The sequence below is a fragment of the Kryptolebias marmoratus genome, linkage group LG8 (genome assembly GCF_001649575.2).
Source record: "Kryptolebias marmoratus isolate JLee-2015 linkage group LG8, ASM164957v2, whole genome shotgun sequence".
In the NCBI taxonomy this organism is placed as follows: Eukaryota; Metazoa; Chordata; class Actinopteri; order Cyprinodontiformes; family Rivulidae; genus Kryptolebias; species Kryptolebias marmoratus.
This window is the reverse complement of record NC_051437.1, coordinates 3,831,886-3,845,764: the sequence shown is the minus strand read 5'-3', so window position 1 is coordinate 3,845,764 and position 13,879 is coordinate 3,831,886. Positions and strand designations below refer to the sequence as shown.

The following is a 13,879-nucleotide window of genomic DNA, read 5'->3' as shown; positions in this document are numbered from 1 at the left end:
AAATTAGGGTTAGAGTGCGGGTTTTTGATGTTTGTCTCTTTCTTACTGTTTATTCATTGTCACATGCTGTTTTTATTTTGTTTTTTAATTATGTAAAGCACCTTGAAATGCCTTGCTGCTGAAATGTGCTATACAAATAAAATTTGATTGATTTGATTGATTGATCTGAATCAAAATGTGAATTTTAAAGGTTGAAATTAAGATATTCATAATGGCACTAAGGCCAGTTTTTAGATGGAGAGAGTTCAATTGTATTAATCCACTTCTTTTTCATGTGCAGAAACTTCACAAAGGCTCTTACAATTCTTATAAATCAGTTCACATCATCAAAGATTTTGAGCCTTCTTCAGTTGAAATATTGTACTGGTTACTGTAAATGTTTTAATACCCATCTCATTGTCAGTAGACTGTCCTCATCAGTTCACTTCAGTTTAAGTTTACTTCCTTCCAACTATATTCAAAGTACTATTTTATTTAAAAATACTGTAAAAGATACAAGTTCGAAAGAGTCTGTAATTTTATTTATGGACAAATGTTTTTGAAGTGGCCTTCATTTAAAAATCAAAGTATGCTTTTCAGCCTATAATTCATTCAACGGAAGAAAACGTCTGAATTTAAAGAAAAAAACAAATAGATTTATTGGGAAATCATTTCTGCCCTGCTGAATTTAGCACTGAAGTCCAAATAGTTTATAACGTATGTCTTCAATATTTATTTCAAAAGGAGAACCACTCTTAAATGTAAACCTATATTTTTATTTAAAGGAATGCTTTATTGATATCCAAACACATACAACAAAAATATTTGTGAAGAATCCAAATCTGATCCTGGTTGATAATCCACAAGCCTAGGACCCCAAAATGATTCAACTTTCCTCTGCACACACTTATCATGTACTGCATTTCTCACTGACACTCCAAATAAAAGACATTCTTGTACAGCTGTTGATCTGCAAAAAATGCTCCTGACAGGTGACAGCTACAATGCAACAAACACCAATCTTCACAAGTTATTGAAGTTTTAAATGTAAGAATTTTCATTGGTATCAAGTCTTACTACCAAATCAGCAGCTAGTAGAATCCCTTCACTATGTGGAAGAAATGCACAATTATTTTGGAACCCAATTGTGAAATAAATAAGTCAAGATTTTTGCTTCTTGTGGTGTGAATCAACTTTTCCAGACGCAGTGAGATTATTAGTCATTCACAATCTGATTCTGTTACAAATATTTAAATGTTGCCAACTTGGCAGAATATTTGGACACATCATAGAAATCCTCCCAACATTCACCTCTGCAAACAGAAGAAAGTTGAAAGGAAACAGGAAGTTATCAAATTAAAAACACAAATCCATACAAAACAAGAAAATACATTTGAGATATGAGACACTGCAGCAGGTTTATGTGTTACACTTAGATGCATTTTAATTTCTTAAGTTAAATTTTGATATAAAACTTTAAAAGCTCTGTTTTTCATCATATTTATGAGTAAATACAGATTTACAAAAATGCATTTGTTAAAATAGTGATTCTATCTCCCAATGCTTGGATAAAGCACTTCTAAAACTGGAGACAGTGTAATCAAGCTAAGCGAGGACACAGTAGGTCACTGTGTAGCTAAGAACTATATGGTTTTGCTTTTTGGCAATGCAAGAGATGTTGACACAAAATTTAGGTCTAAAAAAAAAAGAATCTAAAAATAAGAGTTGCTGGAGAATATTCAGAAGTAGTCATTTTTGTTGGAAATTTTTACTAATATTAGACTGACAGAATAAAAAAAATCAACAAAAACAAAACCATAAAAAGTGTAGTTTTTCTTATTAGAAAGAAAAGTGGGGAAAAAAACCAACAACAAAAAACATCAGTTCTGAAGAAATTAATAAAATCTTACCTGTTGTACATTACTCTTTTAACTGCCTCAGTTTGGAGAAACAAGAATTTCATTTTGACAGGACTGACAAGCTAATGGCTAGTCTGAACACAGCTAAGACCAAAGTGGATTGCCGCCAATTTTTAACAGCTCCAGTTACAGCAGTTTATGCAAAACAACTCTTACACTGCTGTCAGTTTTTCCGTATACGGTCAGTTAATGTGGAATTCTACTGTTAAAGCAGTATCTCACTGGGCTTCCTCGCTTGAGTTCCAGATGCTCACAGTCCTGTCACTTTAGTTTTGAACATTTTTAAAAGGAAATTTGTGCAACAAATTTTTCTCTCAAAATAGTTGCGGAGTCATGGCGTGCATCTTGTACTGTCTCAATTTTGTCAGGGGCATCTCCAAACTGTCTTAGGAGCACTAGAGCTAAATTTTACAGGGAGCTCTCCTCAGACAGAAAACATGTCCTGGTCCAAACATTTGGCAATGATAAATAATAACTATGAAAAAAAAAACTGGTCGAAATCTGCCCGTATTCATTTCTAATGTGTACTCTAGAAGATAAAATCATAAATGTGGAGGCAGTTGCGGAGGTTGGTAAAAAAAATGTGCACAGTGAAAAATACAGTTTGCAAGTTGTACACACAAAAACAGGCCATAATTTTCAGAAACTGGCTGCACACAGCCACACAGTGTTTGCTGGTCGCAAACACTAAGTGAGTACCAAGTAGTGACAGTTTCAGTGAGAAACTACCACTGAAAATTTGTCTTTTGTCCCACAATTTTGATTCTCTAACACACACAGCTCAGTGAGGTTCTGGCTTTATTCTCCAGCAGCAAAGGATAACACCTCTGGTACAGTCTGAGGCAGTTCCTGCAAGAATTTTATGAAATATAAATATTATGAAATATTTTTTTCTGACACACCAATTTATTGTGAATTGTAATGTAGTGTAAAAGTTTAAATAATTGAGTTTACATATTCCACTATGAAATTTTAACGATCGGACCCATTTTAAGATGACAGCGATCCACTTTGGTCTTAGCTGCATTTGAACTTTTTGTTAATTCAACAGTCCTCTATTTTTCCAAACTGAAGTCATTTAAGAAATTATCTATAAAAGGTAAAATTTTAATTTTTAACTTTCACACAGAAACACACTTTAAAATAACATTTAAAAGTTAGTTAGTTTAGCCTCACACAGTGGCTTTGTGTCATAAAAATATTTAAAGTGTTAACAGTACTGACAATGTTTGCATTGAGACGATTGTTGGCAAAGTTTGAGCTTTGGCAACTTTTCCATCACATATGTGACCCTTCAGACATCTTCATGCCAACTCCTTCAGTTAAACTAAACAACAAACAGGAGAAGTTGTATTTCCCTTTCTACAAGCTAAATCAAGTGAAACACTTAAAATGAGTCGGGCTGAAAGTATCGGCGACATGCAGCAGGTAGTGTACACAGCAAAGAATCATGTCACACATTGCTAACACAATATAAACCAGCAGCCAAACCTGGGCTCAGAAACAGTTGGAGTGGGTTTAAAGCATCTGTCTTTAAAACGCTCATAATTTGAGTTTGTCTCAAATATGACCCCAATTCGTAAAATGAAACCAGCCTGGACTGTATTCCTTCTTACCTCAAGTTGATTAGTGTTGTGTCAGCATTGGTTCAAAGTAACTTCAGCTCAACGAATCTGTTCAGTTTCAGACCACATACTTTCAGACACAAATTCAGACCCATAGGGTTTGCTACTTCAGCCTTATCCTGCCTTTTTAACCCCGCAGACCCTGATTACTACCATGTGGCGGCATTGATGACGATATTCATTTTTCAATATATTGATAAAAATTATGTAAAAACATTATGCAAAGCTGTGAAAATATTTTGTAATACAAAATGGTTGCACATTTTTACAGTTTTTGGGGTGTTTTAGTGGTGAGGTACCGCTGTGGTACAGCTGAGATGAGATCTGCTTTTAGGAGTAGATGAGTAGATGTTCTGAGTCAAACTAACCTTTGAAACTCTGAAGCAAACTGATCTTTTGCTGGAAATGATCTTTGTTTACTTTTTGTTGTTGGACCTTTTTCACTGTTCATATTATTTAGCATTTTTTATTTCCATTATATATATATGTGTAATTTTATTAATCATGCTGCTTTTATAGTTTTTTATTAAAATCTGGCATATACACTCACACACACAGTGGGGAAAATAAGTATTTGATACACTGCTGATTTTGAATGTTTTTTCCACTTCCAAAGAATGGAGAGGTCTGTAATTTTTATTGTAGGTACACTTCACCTGTGGTAGGCAGAATCTAAGAAAAAATCCAGAAAATCCATAAAAATCACATTGTATGATTTTTAAATAATTAAATTAAATTAAATTAAATTAATTAAATAATTAATTAATTAAATAATTAATTTGCATTTTATTGCATAAACCATGACGGTGTAGTGTGTTATTAGTGGTCCTCTTTGAGACTTCTCTTCAGGTCATTGACCAGGTCCTCCGTGTAGTTCTGGGCTGATTCCTGACCTTTGTCAGAATCATCCTTACTCCACAAGGCGAGATCTTGCATGGAGCCCCAGACCAAGGAACATTGATAATGATCTTGTGTTTTTTCCATTTTCAAATAATTGCGCCACCAGTTCTTGCCTTCTCACCAAGCTGCTTGCCTATTGTCCTGTAGCCCATCCCAGCCTTGTACAGGTCTACAATTTTGTCCCTTGTGTACTTAGACAGCTCTTTCGTCTTGGCCATGGTGGAGAGGTTGAAGTGTGATTGATTGAGTGTGTGGACAGGTGTCTTTTATACAGATAGGTTTTATTCAGTTCAAGTTCAGGTCCAGTTAATACAAGTAATGAGTGCAAATAGGAGAGCTTCTTAAAGGAAAACTAACAGATCTGTGAGAGACAGAATTCTTGTTGGTAGATGATGAAATACTTATTTCATGAAAAAAAAAAACAAATTAATTATTTAATCATACAATGAGATTTTCTGGATTTTAGAGATTAAGATTCTGTCTCTCACAATTGAGTGCACCTACGATAAAAATACGGACCTCTCCATTCTTTGTAGGTGGGAAAATTTGCAAAATCAGCAGTGTATCAAATACTTATTTACCCCACTGTGTGTGTTGTAAAATGTTTGTAAATAGGGAGTGTTACCATCTACCAACAACAAATTCCATGTATGTATGTACATACTTGGCCAATAAAGTGTACTGACTTCTGAAATATAAGAAAACAGTGGAGGTAATATAACACTGGTACGAGCTGATAGTGTGGAAGAATCGTTTAGGTAGAAGACAGAAAAAAAAGGACAAAGATTAACCAGAATATTGCTTAGACCTTGAGAATCCCCCTCCATCAAAAGTATCACATTGGTGGTTTAATACAATTTGAAACAACATGACACAATCACCTTAAGGACCACACATTTCAAACCTTTCAGGTAATTTCTTTTTCAACAAGATGTCTGAGGTGGGGTGTCTGGATTAACAAGAGGATGTGAGTATTCCCAGGTGGTTTAAACATTAGTTTTAGAAAAAGAACCAAAGCTGTGGGATCAGCAGTGACAGGTCTGCCAAGTTGAGTCTTCAACCTCTGACTGAAGCGTTTAGAGATCTTAGAAGTAAAGAGAGGTGGGGGAGGTCTGGGCTATGAGGTGGTAATAGTACAGTCAAAGGTCATGGCAAGGATGGCAGCAAGGTGGGAATGAGGTATGTTCAGAATGGTGGGTTCTCCTGAGTGGGGGTGGTGTCAGTGGGGGAGCCAACAGCCTCTCCATTCCCTCTGGGGCCGACAACCTTATACTGAAGAAGAGGATAGGGGGAAAGGATTATAAGTGGTGGTACAATATGTCAGAATTTTCTAATTTCTCATTCTGTGATTACAAACAAACAAACAACAAAAAAAACAACACCTCCCCCCAACCCCACCACAAGTCCATAGACTGTTCACCAATACTCACCTTCAGGTTTCCCATTTTATCCTCAAAGGACTTGAAGGTTGGAGAGTTTCTGTGCAACAAAAATAAAACCAGTTTTGTTACAAGGTTTCATTTTTATTAAAATGACCTAAAAAAGCTCAACTGTAAACCAGGATTACAGTGGGTTGCAAAAGTATTTAACTCTCCTGATAATCTTTTCATTTTGTTGCCTTCCAACCTAGAATTTCAATAGATACATCAGACTAACAAAATTAAATGTGGGGGAAAAAAATAAAACTTGTTGAATGTAATAATTTTAAAACTCAGAATTTTAAGAAAAAATCAGAACCCTGGGATTTTTTTCTTTTTTACCAAGTGAATATAGCCATGGTTTGGGGCTATCTTTACCCCTTCTCAGATTGATAGGCAGAAACAGTTGCCTATCTAAAGCCAGTATCTCACTGGACTGTGATGGCTGGAGACCAGTTGATGAACGGCGTTGTGAGGGAGTCGTGTTGATTGAATTCTAAACTTTTTTAAAATGTTGCAAGAAATTTTATCTCAAAATACTCAGTGTCGTTGTATAGAAGCTTTGGAGGAGAGGTTGTCTGAATTGGAAGTTAGGCTACCTGCTAGTAAAAAGCCATAAGCTAGCCAGGTCCCTTTAGGCAGCGCAGAGCCACAGAGTAGCTCCCATTAGCGGTCCTTTAGAAGCAGACACCAAGCAGCCAGGACCCCAGACTGTTCGGAGGAAGCATAGTGCTAAGGCTAAGCCACAGCTCACCACTGACCTGTTCCTGTTTCAAACTGATTTTTTTCATACGCGACATACCCGCTGAGAAGCAGACCCCGGTAACTGGCAGCTCCATAGTCTGGCACTAGGGACTCCATTGACCATAGTCAAATGCATTCCGGGGGCCAGACCGTGCAACACTGAATCCTCCCTGAAACTGCTGACTAAGGCTTAAGTTAAATACAGTAAGATGGTTATTCAAGTCAGCAGTAATGACACCTGTTTACACGAATCAGAGGTCACTAAAATTAATGTTGCTTCCGTGTGTAACTTTGCAAAAACTATGCTGGACTCTGTAATTTTCTCTGGTACCCTCCCCAACCTGACCAGCAATGACATATGTTCATGTGTTGACATGACATGACATGTGTTCTAAAAACAATGTGGACTACATAGATAATTGGAGTGCATTTTGGGGAAAACCTGGTCTGAGGCGGAGATATGGCATCCATCTCACTTTGGATGGAACAGCTCTTCTTTCTAGGAATTTGGCTGATTTTGATAGTTAATAATTGACAAACCAGGGTCCAGTCCAGGAAGCAGAGTTGTAGTTTTACACACCTCTCTGCTATTTCTCCTTTTTTACCCAACCAAACCCCATTGAAACAGTGTCAGTGTCATTTTTAATAACCTTTGAGTTCACACTGACTGACTACTCAGCCACTGAGAGTAAATTTCATTACAACAGATGTTTATCAGGAAACGCTGTGACCAAATTTAAAGAATCTCTTCCATTATTATGTTTCTCCTTGTTGCAGAGTAATGCAACAGAGGGCAGCAGCTTAGATGATCTTATTGATAATATTACAACTTCAATGCAAACATTACTTGATAAAATTCCTTCTCTGAAAACGAAAGGGATCAGTCAGAGGAAGCTGGTTCCATGGGTTAATTCAGAGTTGTGCACTTCAAAACAGGCATCTAGAAAGTTGGAAAGAAAATGGGGCTCCACTAACATGAAAGAATTTTATTTAACTTGAATATGTAGCCTTCTAACATACATGAAAGCCCTTTGTGGAGCTAGAGCTGTATATTATTTATCTTTAATAGAACATAATAAGAACAACCCAAGGTTTCTGTTTAGTACTGTAGCAAGACTAATGAAAAGTCCTCTCTGTTGAGCCATGTATTCCTATAACTTTAAATAGTGATGACTTCATAAGATTCTTTATAAATAAAATTATTTCAATTAGAGAGAAAATTCACACCATCCTTCCTACTATTACCTCTGATTCCCTGTCAGATAAGGCAGCTTTTGAAGTGTCACTAGAACCTGATTTGTGTTTGGACTGTTTTTGTCCTGTTGAGCTTTCTGAACTGTCAAAAAAACAGCTTCCATCAACATCCAAACCATCAACATCCCTGCTGGATCCCATCCCAATCAGACTGTTCAAAGAGGTATTTCCCCTAATTAATATCTAATTACAAACATCTCTTAAAAACACAAAAACCTGGATGACTCTTAATTTTTTGCTTTTAAACTCAGACAAGACAGAGATTGTGGTCTTTGGACCTGAGCATCTTAGGAACCAACTTTGCAGCCTTTCACATCTTCTGGATGGCATTAAATTGGCCTCTAGTTTTAATGTAAAGAGCCTTGGTGTTATTTTTGATCAGGATACATCTTTTAACCCCCACATTAAACATGTTACTAGGATTGCTTTTCTCCACCTATGTAATATCACTAAAATTAGAAACATGTTGTCTCAAAATGTTGCAGAAAAACTGGTCCATGCATTTATCACATCTAGGCTGGACTATTGCAATTCTTTATTATTTGGGTATCCAAAAAACTCTTTAAAGGCTTCAGTTGATCCAAAATACTGCTGCCACAGTTCTAGGGAGCATTAGAAGGAGAGTTCATATTTCTGCAGTCTTAGCTTCTCTCCTTTGGCTCCCTGTCAAATTCAGAATAGAATTTAAAATCTTACTTCTAACATACAAAGCTCTCAAAAAACAAGCTCCATGTTATATAAGATCTTATTGCTCCATATTTTCCAAACCAGACTGCAGGTTTACTTGGTTACTAGGTTCCTAGAGTTTCTTAAAGTAAAATGGGAGGCAGGGTTTTCAGGCTTCTCTCTTGTGGAACCAACCTCCAGTTTCTGTCCATGAGGCTAACACGTGTCTACCGTTAAGACTAGGCTTAAGACTTTCCTTTTTGATAAATCCTATAGTTAGGGTTGGCTTGGGTTTCCTGAACTATCCCCTAGTTCTGCTGCTATAGGCTTAAACTGCTGGGGGACAAACTGACCACATTTCACCATGATGCTGCAGTCTTACTTGCTCTACTGTAGTTATTTTTTTAATATCATTAGCATTTGTTTTTCTTTGTCAATCTTCCAATAAAATCTACACCCGGACTAATCATTCTGTGTTTGTCTCTTTCCTGTCCTCTCAAACCCTAGCTGGTCAAAGCAGATGGCTACTCATCCTGAGCCTGGTTTTGCTGGAGGTTTCTTCCTGTTAAAATTGAGTTTTTCTATTTTGTGTTTTTCTGTTACCAATGTGTTGCTAAGGATGGGAGAGAAAAACGAAGTACACATTCAACGCAATCTGCTGGCTTCCTTAGTAAGATAATTTTTACTAATTGGCTTTTTATAATGTACATAAGTTTTTTTGTACAGTGCCCTGAGATGACTTTTGTTGTGACTTCGTGCTATATAAATATACTGAAATGAATGGAATTATCATGGGTGTCTCCAACCTAACTCAAGAGCACTAAAGCTGGATTTTGACATCTTTAGTGTAGCTTTCCTCCGACAGAAAACATGTCCAGGTCTCAAACCACACTGATGATAAATAATTATTTGAAAAATACATAAATAAATAAATAAAACACAACTGGTCCAAATCCACCTGTCTTCATTTCTAAAGAATACTTAAGCAGAATAAATCAAATTGCAGGGGAGACTGAAAGATGGGTACAAAGATGCACGGCTCTCTGGTCGCAAAACCTAAGGATTCAGTGAAACTGAAAATTGACCTGTTTTCTTACAATTTTGAGTCTTCAATTAATCTTCAAAAGTCAGCCCAGTGAGCTACTCCCTTAAGGTCATTGCTGATATCTTTCCTCCTTGGCATTTGTTAACACACACCTATAGTATAAGGCTCCAGAACAGCAAAGTGCCAACATTTCTGCTTTTACAGAGGCGCTTGCAGTTACTGATGACGAATTAACTAATCCTTTGATTAGCACAGGGCTATTTAACTAAATTGCTTATGGGGCCACAGTTCCTGAAAGCTAACAGCTTAGGGGTTGGACATTCAACCATTATTGTAAATTTAACTTATGTTTTAAAATCTAGTTGTATTTTAAATTAATTTATCAATGAGCCAAGATGAGCTCATCCACAGACCAGATGTGGCCTCTGGGCTGCCAGCTGAATAGTTGTGAATTTGTTACTTTACCTCTTTTTTCTACGGACGCTTCAAGGTCAACTTTGTCACACAATATTTCTGCCTTTTAGCTTAATTTTTGTTAAAAAATAATTGATATGCGTTGTTTGTGTCAGATAATGTTTTAAACTGAACTGTAACTACTCGATACAGATGTTCCTGTACACTATTCCAGTCACTTGATTATGGTGTTCCATGTACGCTTCGCCTGCCTGCATCTTACATTCTGTTATTATGTGCTGGACTGTCTCAGGGGCATCTTTGCACATACTGCCTCTAGGGTCGTGCCTGGTATGATAGACCCCAACCTCTAACGCTCTTGTGCTGAGGGCCTGTTCTTGTGCTGCCATGATTAGTGCCTCTGTGCTTTTTTGTTTGTTTCTATATTTTATATCTATTCTATATTTTGCAAATTCAAAGAAGAATAATGTGTTAATCAAATGATACAACCACATCAAGGAAAGCTACCAAAAGGAAGTGACTCAGTACAGAATAGAAAAGATGACAGCTTATGAAAAATCAAGAAAACAAAACTGAACTTCTAAAAGATAAAATTCTGAAGCAAATGGCAAAATTTCATCATATCACAAAAAACACTATAACAACTGACATGTTCTACATTTGAAAATAAACGTGTAAAATGTAATAATATAATATTTTGTCCACTCTAATTTGTGTAATGTTCACTTATATATTTAAAAAAACAGCATCAGAATAAATGCAAGCCTCTAAAAACAATCAAAAAACAGAAACAGCACAAAGAGTACAGTGAGTATATTAGTGTTACTTTACCTCATGGCGGGCATACTTATAGAGTGACGAATGGAATAGTTGCTACTTTGTAGGCATTAAAGAGAGGAGAAAGAAGTGCAAGTGTTAAAAGCCAAACAAAAAGTGAGAAACAATAAAATACACTCATTAATATAAAAAAGTTAAACATCCAGGATGAATAGTTCAATTTGGACATAATTTTGTCCGCATGTAGACTAGTAATGTGTATGTAAATAATGTGGTTTGCAAAAAACATGTATGTGTAGAACTGGCACCAAAGGACATAAGTGTTAGCATTGCAAGTGGAGTAAGTGTTATCAGGTAGTTGGAGAACCTTACAGTTATCTTATATCTTATATCTTACAGTCAAAACAGGTTGGCAGACACAAATGATGGCTTGCAGACACATGAAACAGCCTTACCAGAACTTGATGGAATTTGACAGGGGGCACAATGTGGGTTTGAATGAGTTTAGATGGTTGTATTGTGAAACTGGTATGTGGGATGTACAGATGTCTCAGTGGCTTAATGTCAAAAGCATTGGGTATGTGAGGGCACGAACACTCGTTGGTTACTGCAGTATTACAGTTACAGTCACCCAAGACAGACCACATCAAGGATAAATTGTGCAGCAGGAATTACAGACCCCCATGATATCTGCACCTGCCATCCAGACACAGGTACTGAACTGGTTTAGAACACCCCGTTTCATCCTGTAAAGGGGAGAGGACCAATCCTACCCACATTGTAAGGGATCAGCTTGGATGACAACTTTGACCCAGTGATGATTTGCCAGAGCTCAAGGAAAGATTCCAACACCTGTGAGCTGTCTTGCTACATGAAAGAATACAATGACTGTATGACTCCTTTCCAGACTGAATTGCCACTTGTGTCCAAGCCTGCAGGAGTGCACATGGGACCAGCAATGTACTTGTACTATGCACCCCGATATTTGATCAAATACTGTAATTATGTGACACACAACGCTGTGATCTGTAGTGAGAACAAGGAGAGGAGAGCCTGGAAAGGTGGAGATATGCTCTAGAGGGAAGAGGAATGCAAGTCAGAAGACGGAAGACAGAATTCATGTGTGTGAAGGAGATGGAGAGACAGGTGTAACAGTAAAGCTGCAAGGAGCATAGATACTAAAGGTGGATGAGTTTAGGTACCTGTGTTCTTATGCATGAACAGTGCATACAGACAAAAAAGTTGCTTACGCCATGTTCCACGTACACACTGGGATGTATAAAAACAAATATTGTGATGTGTGATGTTTGGTTTGGAGACTGTGGCTCTAACAAAATGACAGGAGGAGGAGGTGACATAGGTGAAGCTGTTCAGATTTTCATTGGTAGGAACCAAAATAGCCAGGATTAGAAATAGATACAGCTCAGGTTTAGAGACAATCACGGCAATTCTTGTCATGTGCAGTTCTCTATGGAGTGGGATGACTGTTAAAAAAAGTGTGCATGATTCTAACATTCGTATTTGTATGTCAAAAACCTTCTTGTACAAAAAACTAAACTGTCATGTACATGAGTCTGAGAAATTGCGCAGATTTGGATTGTTTTTATGAGTATGAATCTAAAAGCTGTGAGTCCAAAGTCTTGTGAATACAAATCTAATTTCTACGACTACAAACTCTTCCCTTCTGTGTGGACACGAAATCAAGTTTGTGTACGAGTAGAAAAGTGTTGAAATGACGTCACAGGGCGGAGTCATCGATCCGCGATTACCCCAAACACAGCATGCACCAAATTCAAAGATGAAATATAAAATGTGGATCAAAATATTTTTATGTAATGTTCCTTATGTTCTTTTTCCTAACTTAATCTGTACACTCTTACTTCTTGTTTCTTTTTGCAATATATTATATTTCATCTTTGAATTTGGTGCATGCTGTGTTTGGGGTAATTGCGGATCAATTGCTTCGTCCTGTGATGTCATTTCAACACTTTTTTACTCGTACCCACAAACTTGAATTCATGTCCACACAGAAGGGAAGAGTTTGTAGTCATAGAAATTAGAGTTGTATTCACAAGACTTTGAACTCACAGCTTTTAGATTCATACTCATAAAAACAATCCTAATCTGCACAATTTCTCAGACTCAAGTACATGACAGTCAAGATTTTTGTGCAAGAAGTTTTTTGACATACAAATACGAATGTTAGAATCATGCATACATCTTTTGACAGTTATCCCACTCCATACAGTTCTGATTCATTTCCACCATTGACTTAACCTTTACTGTCATTAAGTGAATTTGGTGGTTATTAAAAAGCTTTTTACACATTACTTTGTTCAGCAGAGATTACTGGTCTCTTGTGTTCTCTGAGCAGTACTTTGGCTTTGAAAATGCATAACTTGTAATTTCCATCCAAACAAAAGGAAATAAATAGTTCTACTTAAATGTGGTCTGAGAACTAAGCTGTAATTTAGTACAGAAAACATTTGGCTTTGCAAAGAAGGACAACTATTGCAACTATTTTAAAATGCTCAAAAATCAACTAAAATTTAAATTGATTGCATATCTTATTCACTGAAAATATTTTTTTCTACAACTATGAAAAAAGAAGAATAAAAAAACTTTTAATTCTTGTGTCTTGACTACATTTCATAGAAATCTTTCAAAGTTAACTTTAAACTGGCATATAAATTAAAACTGAAAGATAGTCTTATAATAATACGCTAGCCTTGAAGAATATGGGAATATGCTATACTCTTAGCAGGGTCCTTGAGGGTGCATGGGAGTTCGCCCAACCAGTCTACATGTGTTTTGTGGACTTGGAGAAGGCGTTTGACCGTGTCTCTCGGGGAATCTTGTGGGGGGTGCTCCGGGAGTATGGGGTACCAGGCCCTTTGATACGGGCTGTTAGGTCCCTTTATGACCGGTGTCAGAGCTTGGTCCGCATTGCCGGCAGTAAGTCGGACTCGTTTCCAGTGAGAGTTGGACTCCGCCAAGGTTGCCCTTTGTCACCGATTCTGTTCATAACATTAATGGACAGAATTTCTAGGCGCAGCCGAGATGTTGAGGGGATCCGTTTTGGTGGCCTTAGGATCGCATCTCTGCTTTTTGCAGATGATGTGGTCCTACTGGCTTCAT

General features: G+C 37.0%; 1 protein-coding gene across 8 annotated transcripts in view; it reads right to left on the bottom strand.

Moving 5' to 3' along the window:
* Nucleotides 1-734: 734 nt before the first annotated feature.
* The window catches only part of tpd52l2b (tpd52 like 2b), an 87,187-nt gene continuing 74,042 nt past the window's right edge, over nucleotides 735-13,879 (bottom strand). For 3 of the 8 annotated variants that reach the window (XM_037977112.1, XM_037977108.1, XM_037977110.1), the window contains 3 exons: nucleotides 10,796-10,840; nucleotides 5,854-5,902; nucleotides 735-5,695 (listed from right to left, as the gene is read on the bottom strand). In XM_037977112.1, coding sequence (XP_037833040.1) covers nucleotides 5,609-5,695; nucleotides 5,854-5,902; nucleotides 10,796-10,840 — 181 coding nt within the window. In that variant the 3' untranslated portion in view covers nucleotides 735-5,608. The remainder of the gene's footprint in view (nucleotides 5,696-5,853; nucleotides 5,903-10,795; nucleotides 10,841-13,879) is intronic. The other 5 variants (XM_037977109.1, XM_037977111.1, XM_037977114.1 and 2 more) reach the window with 2 other exon arrangements.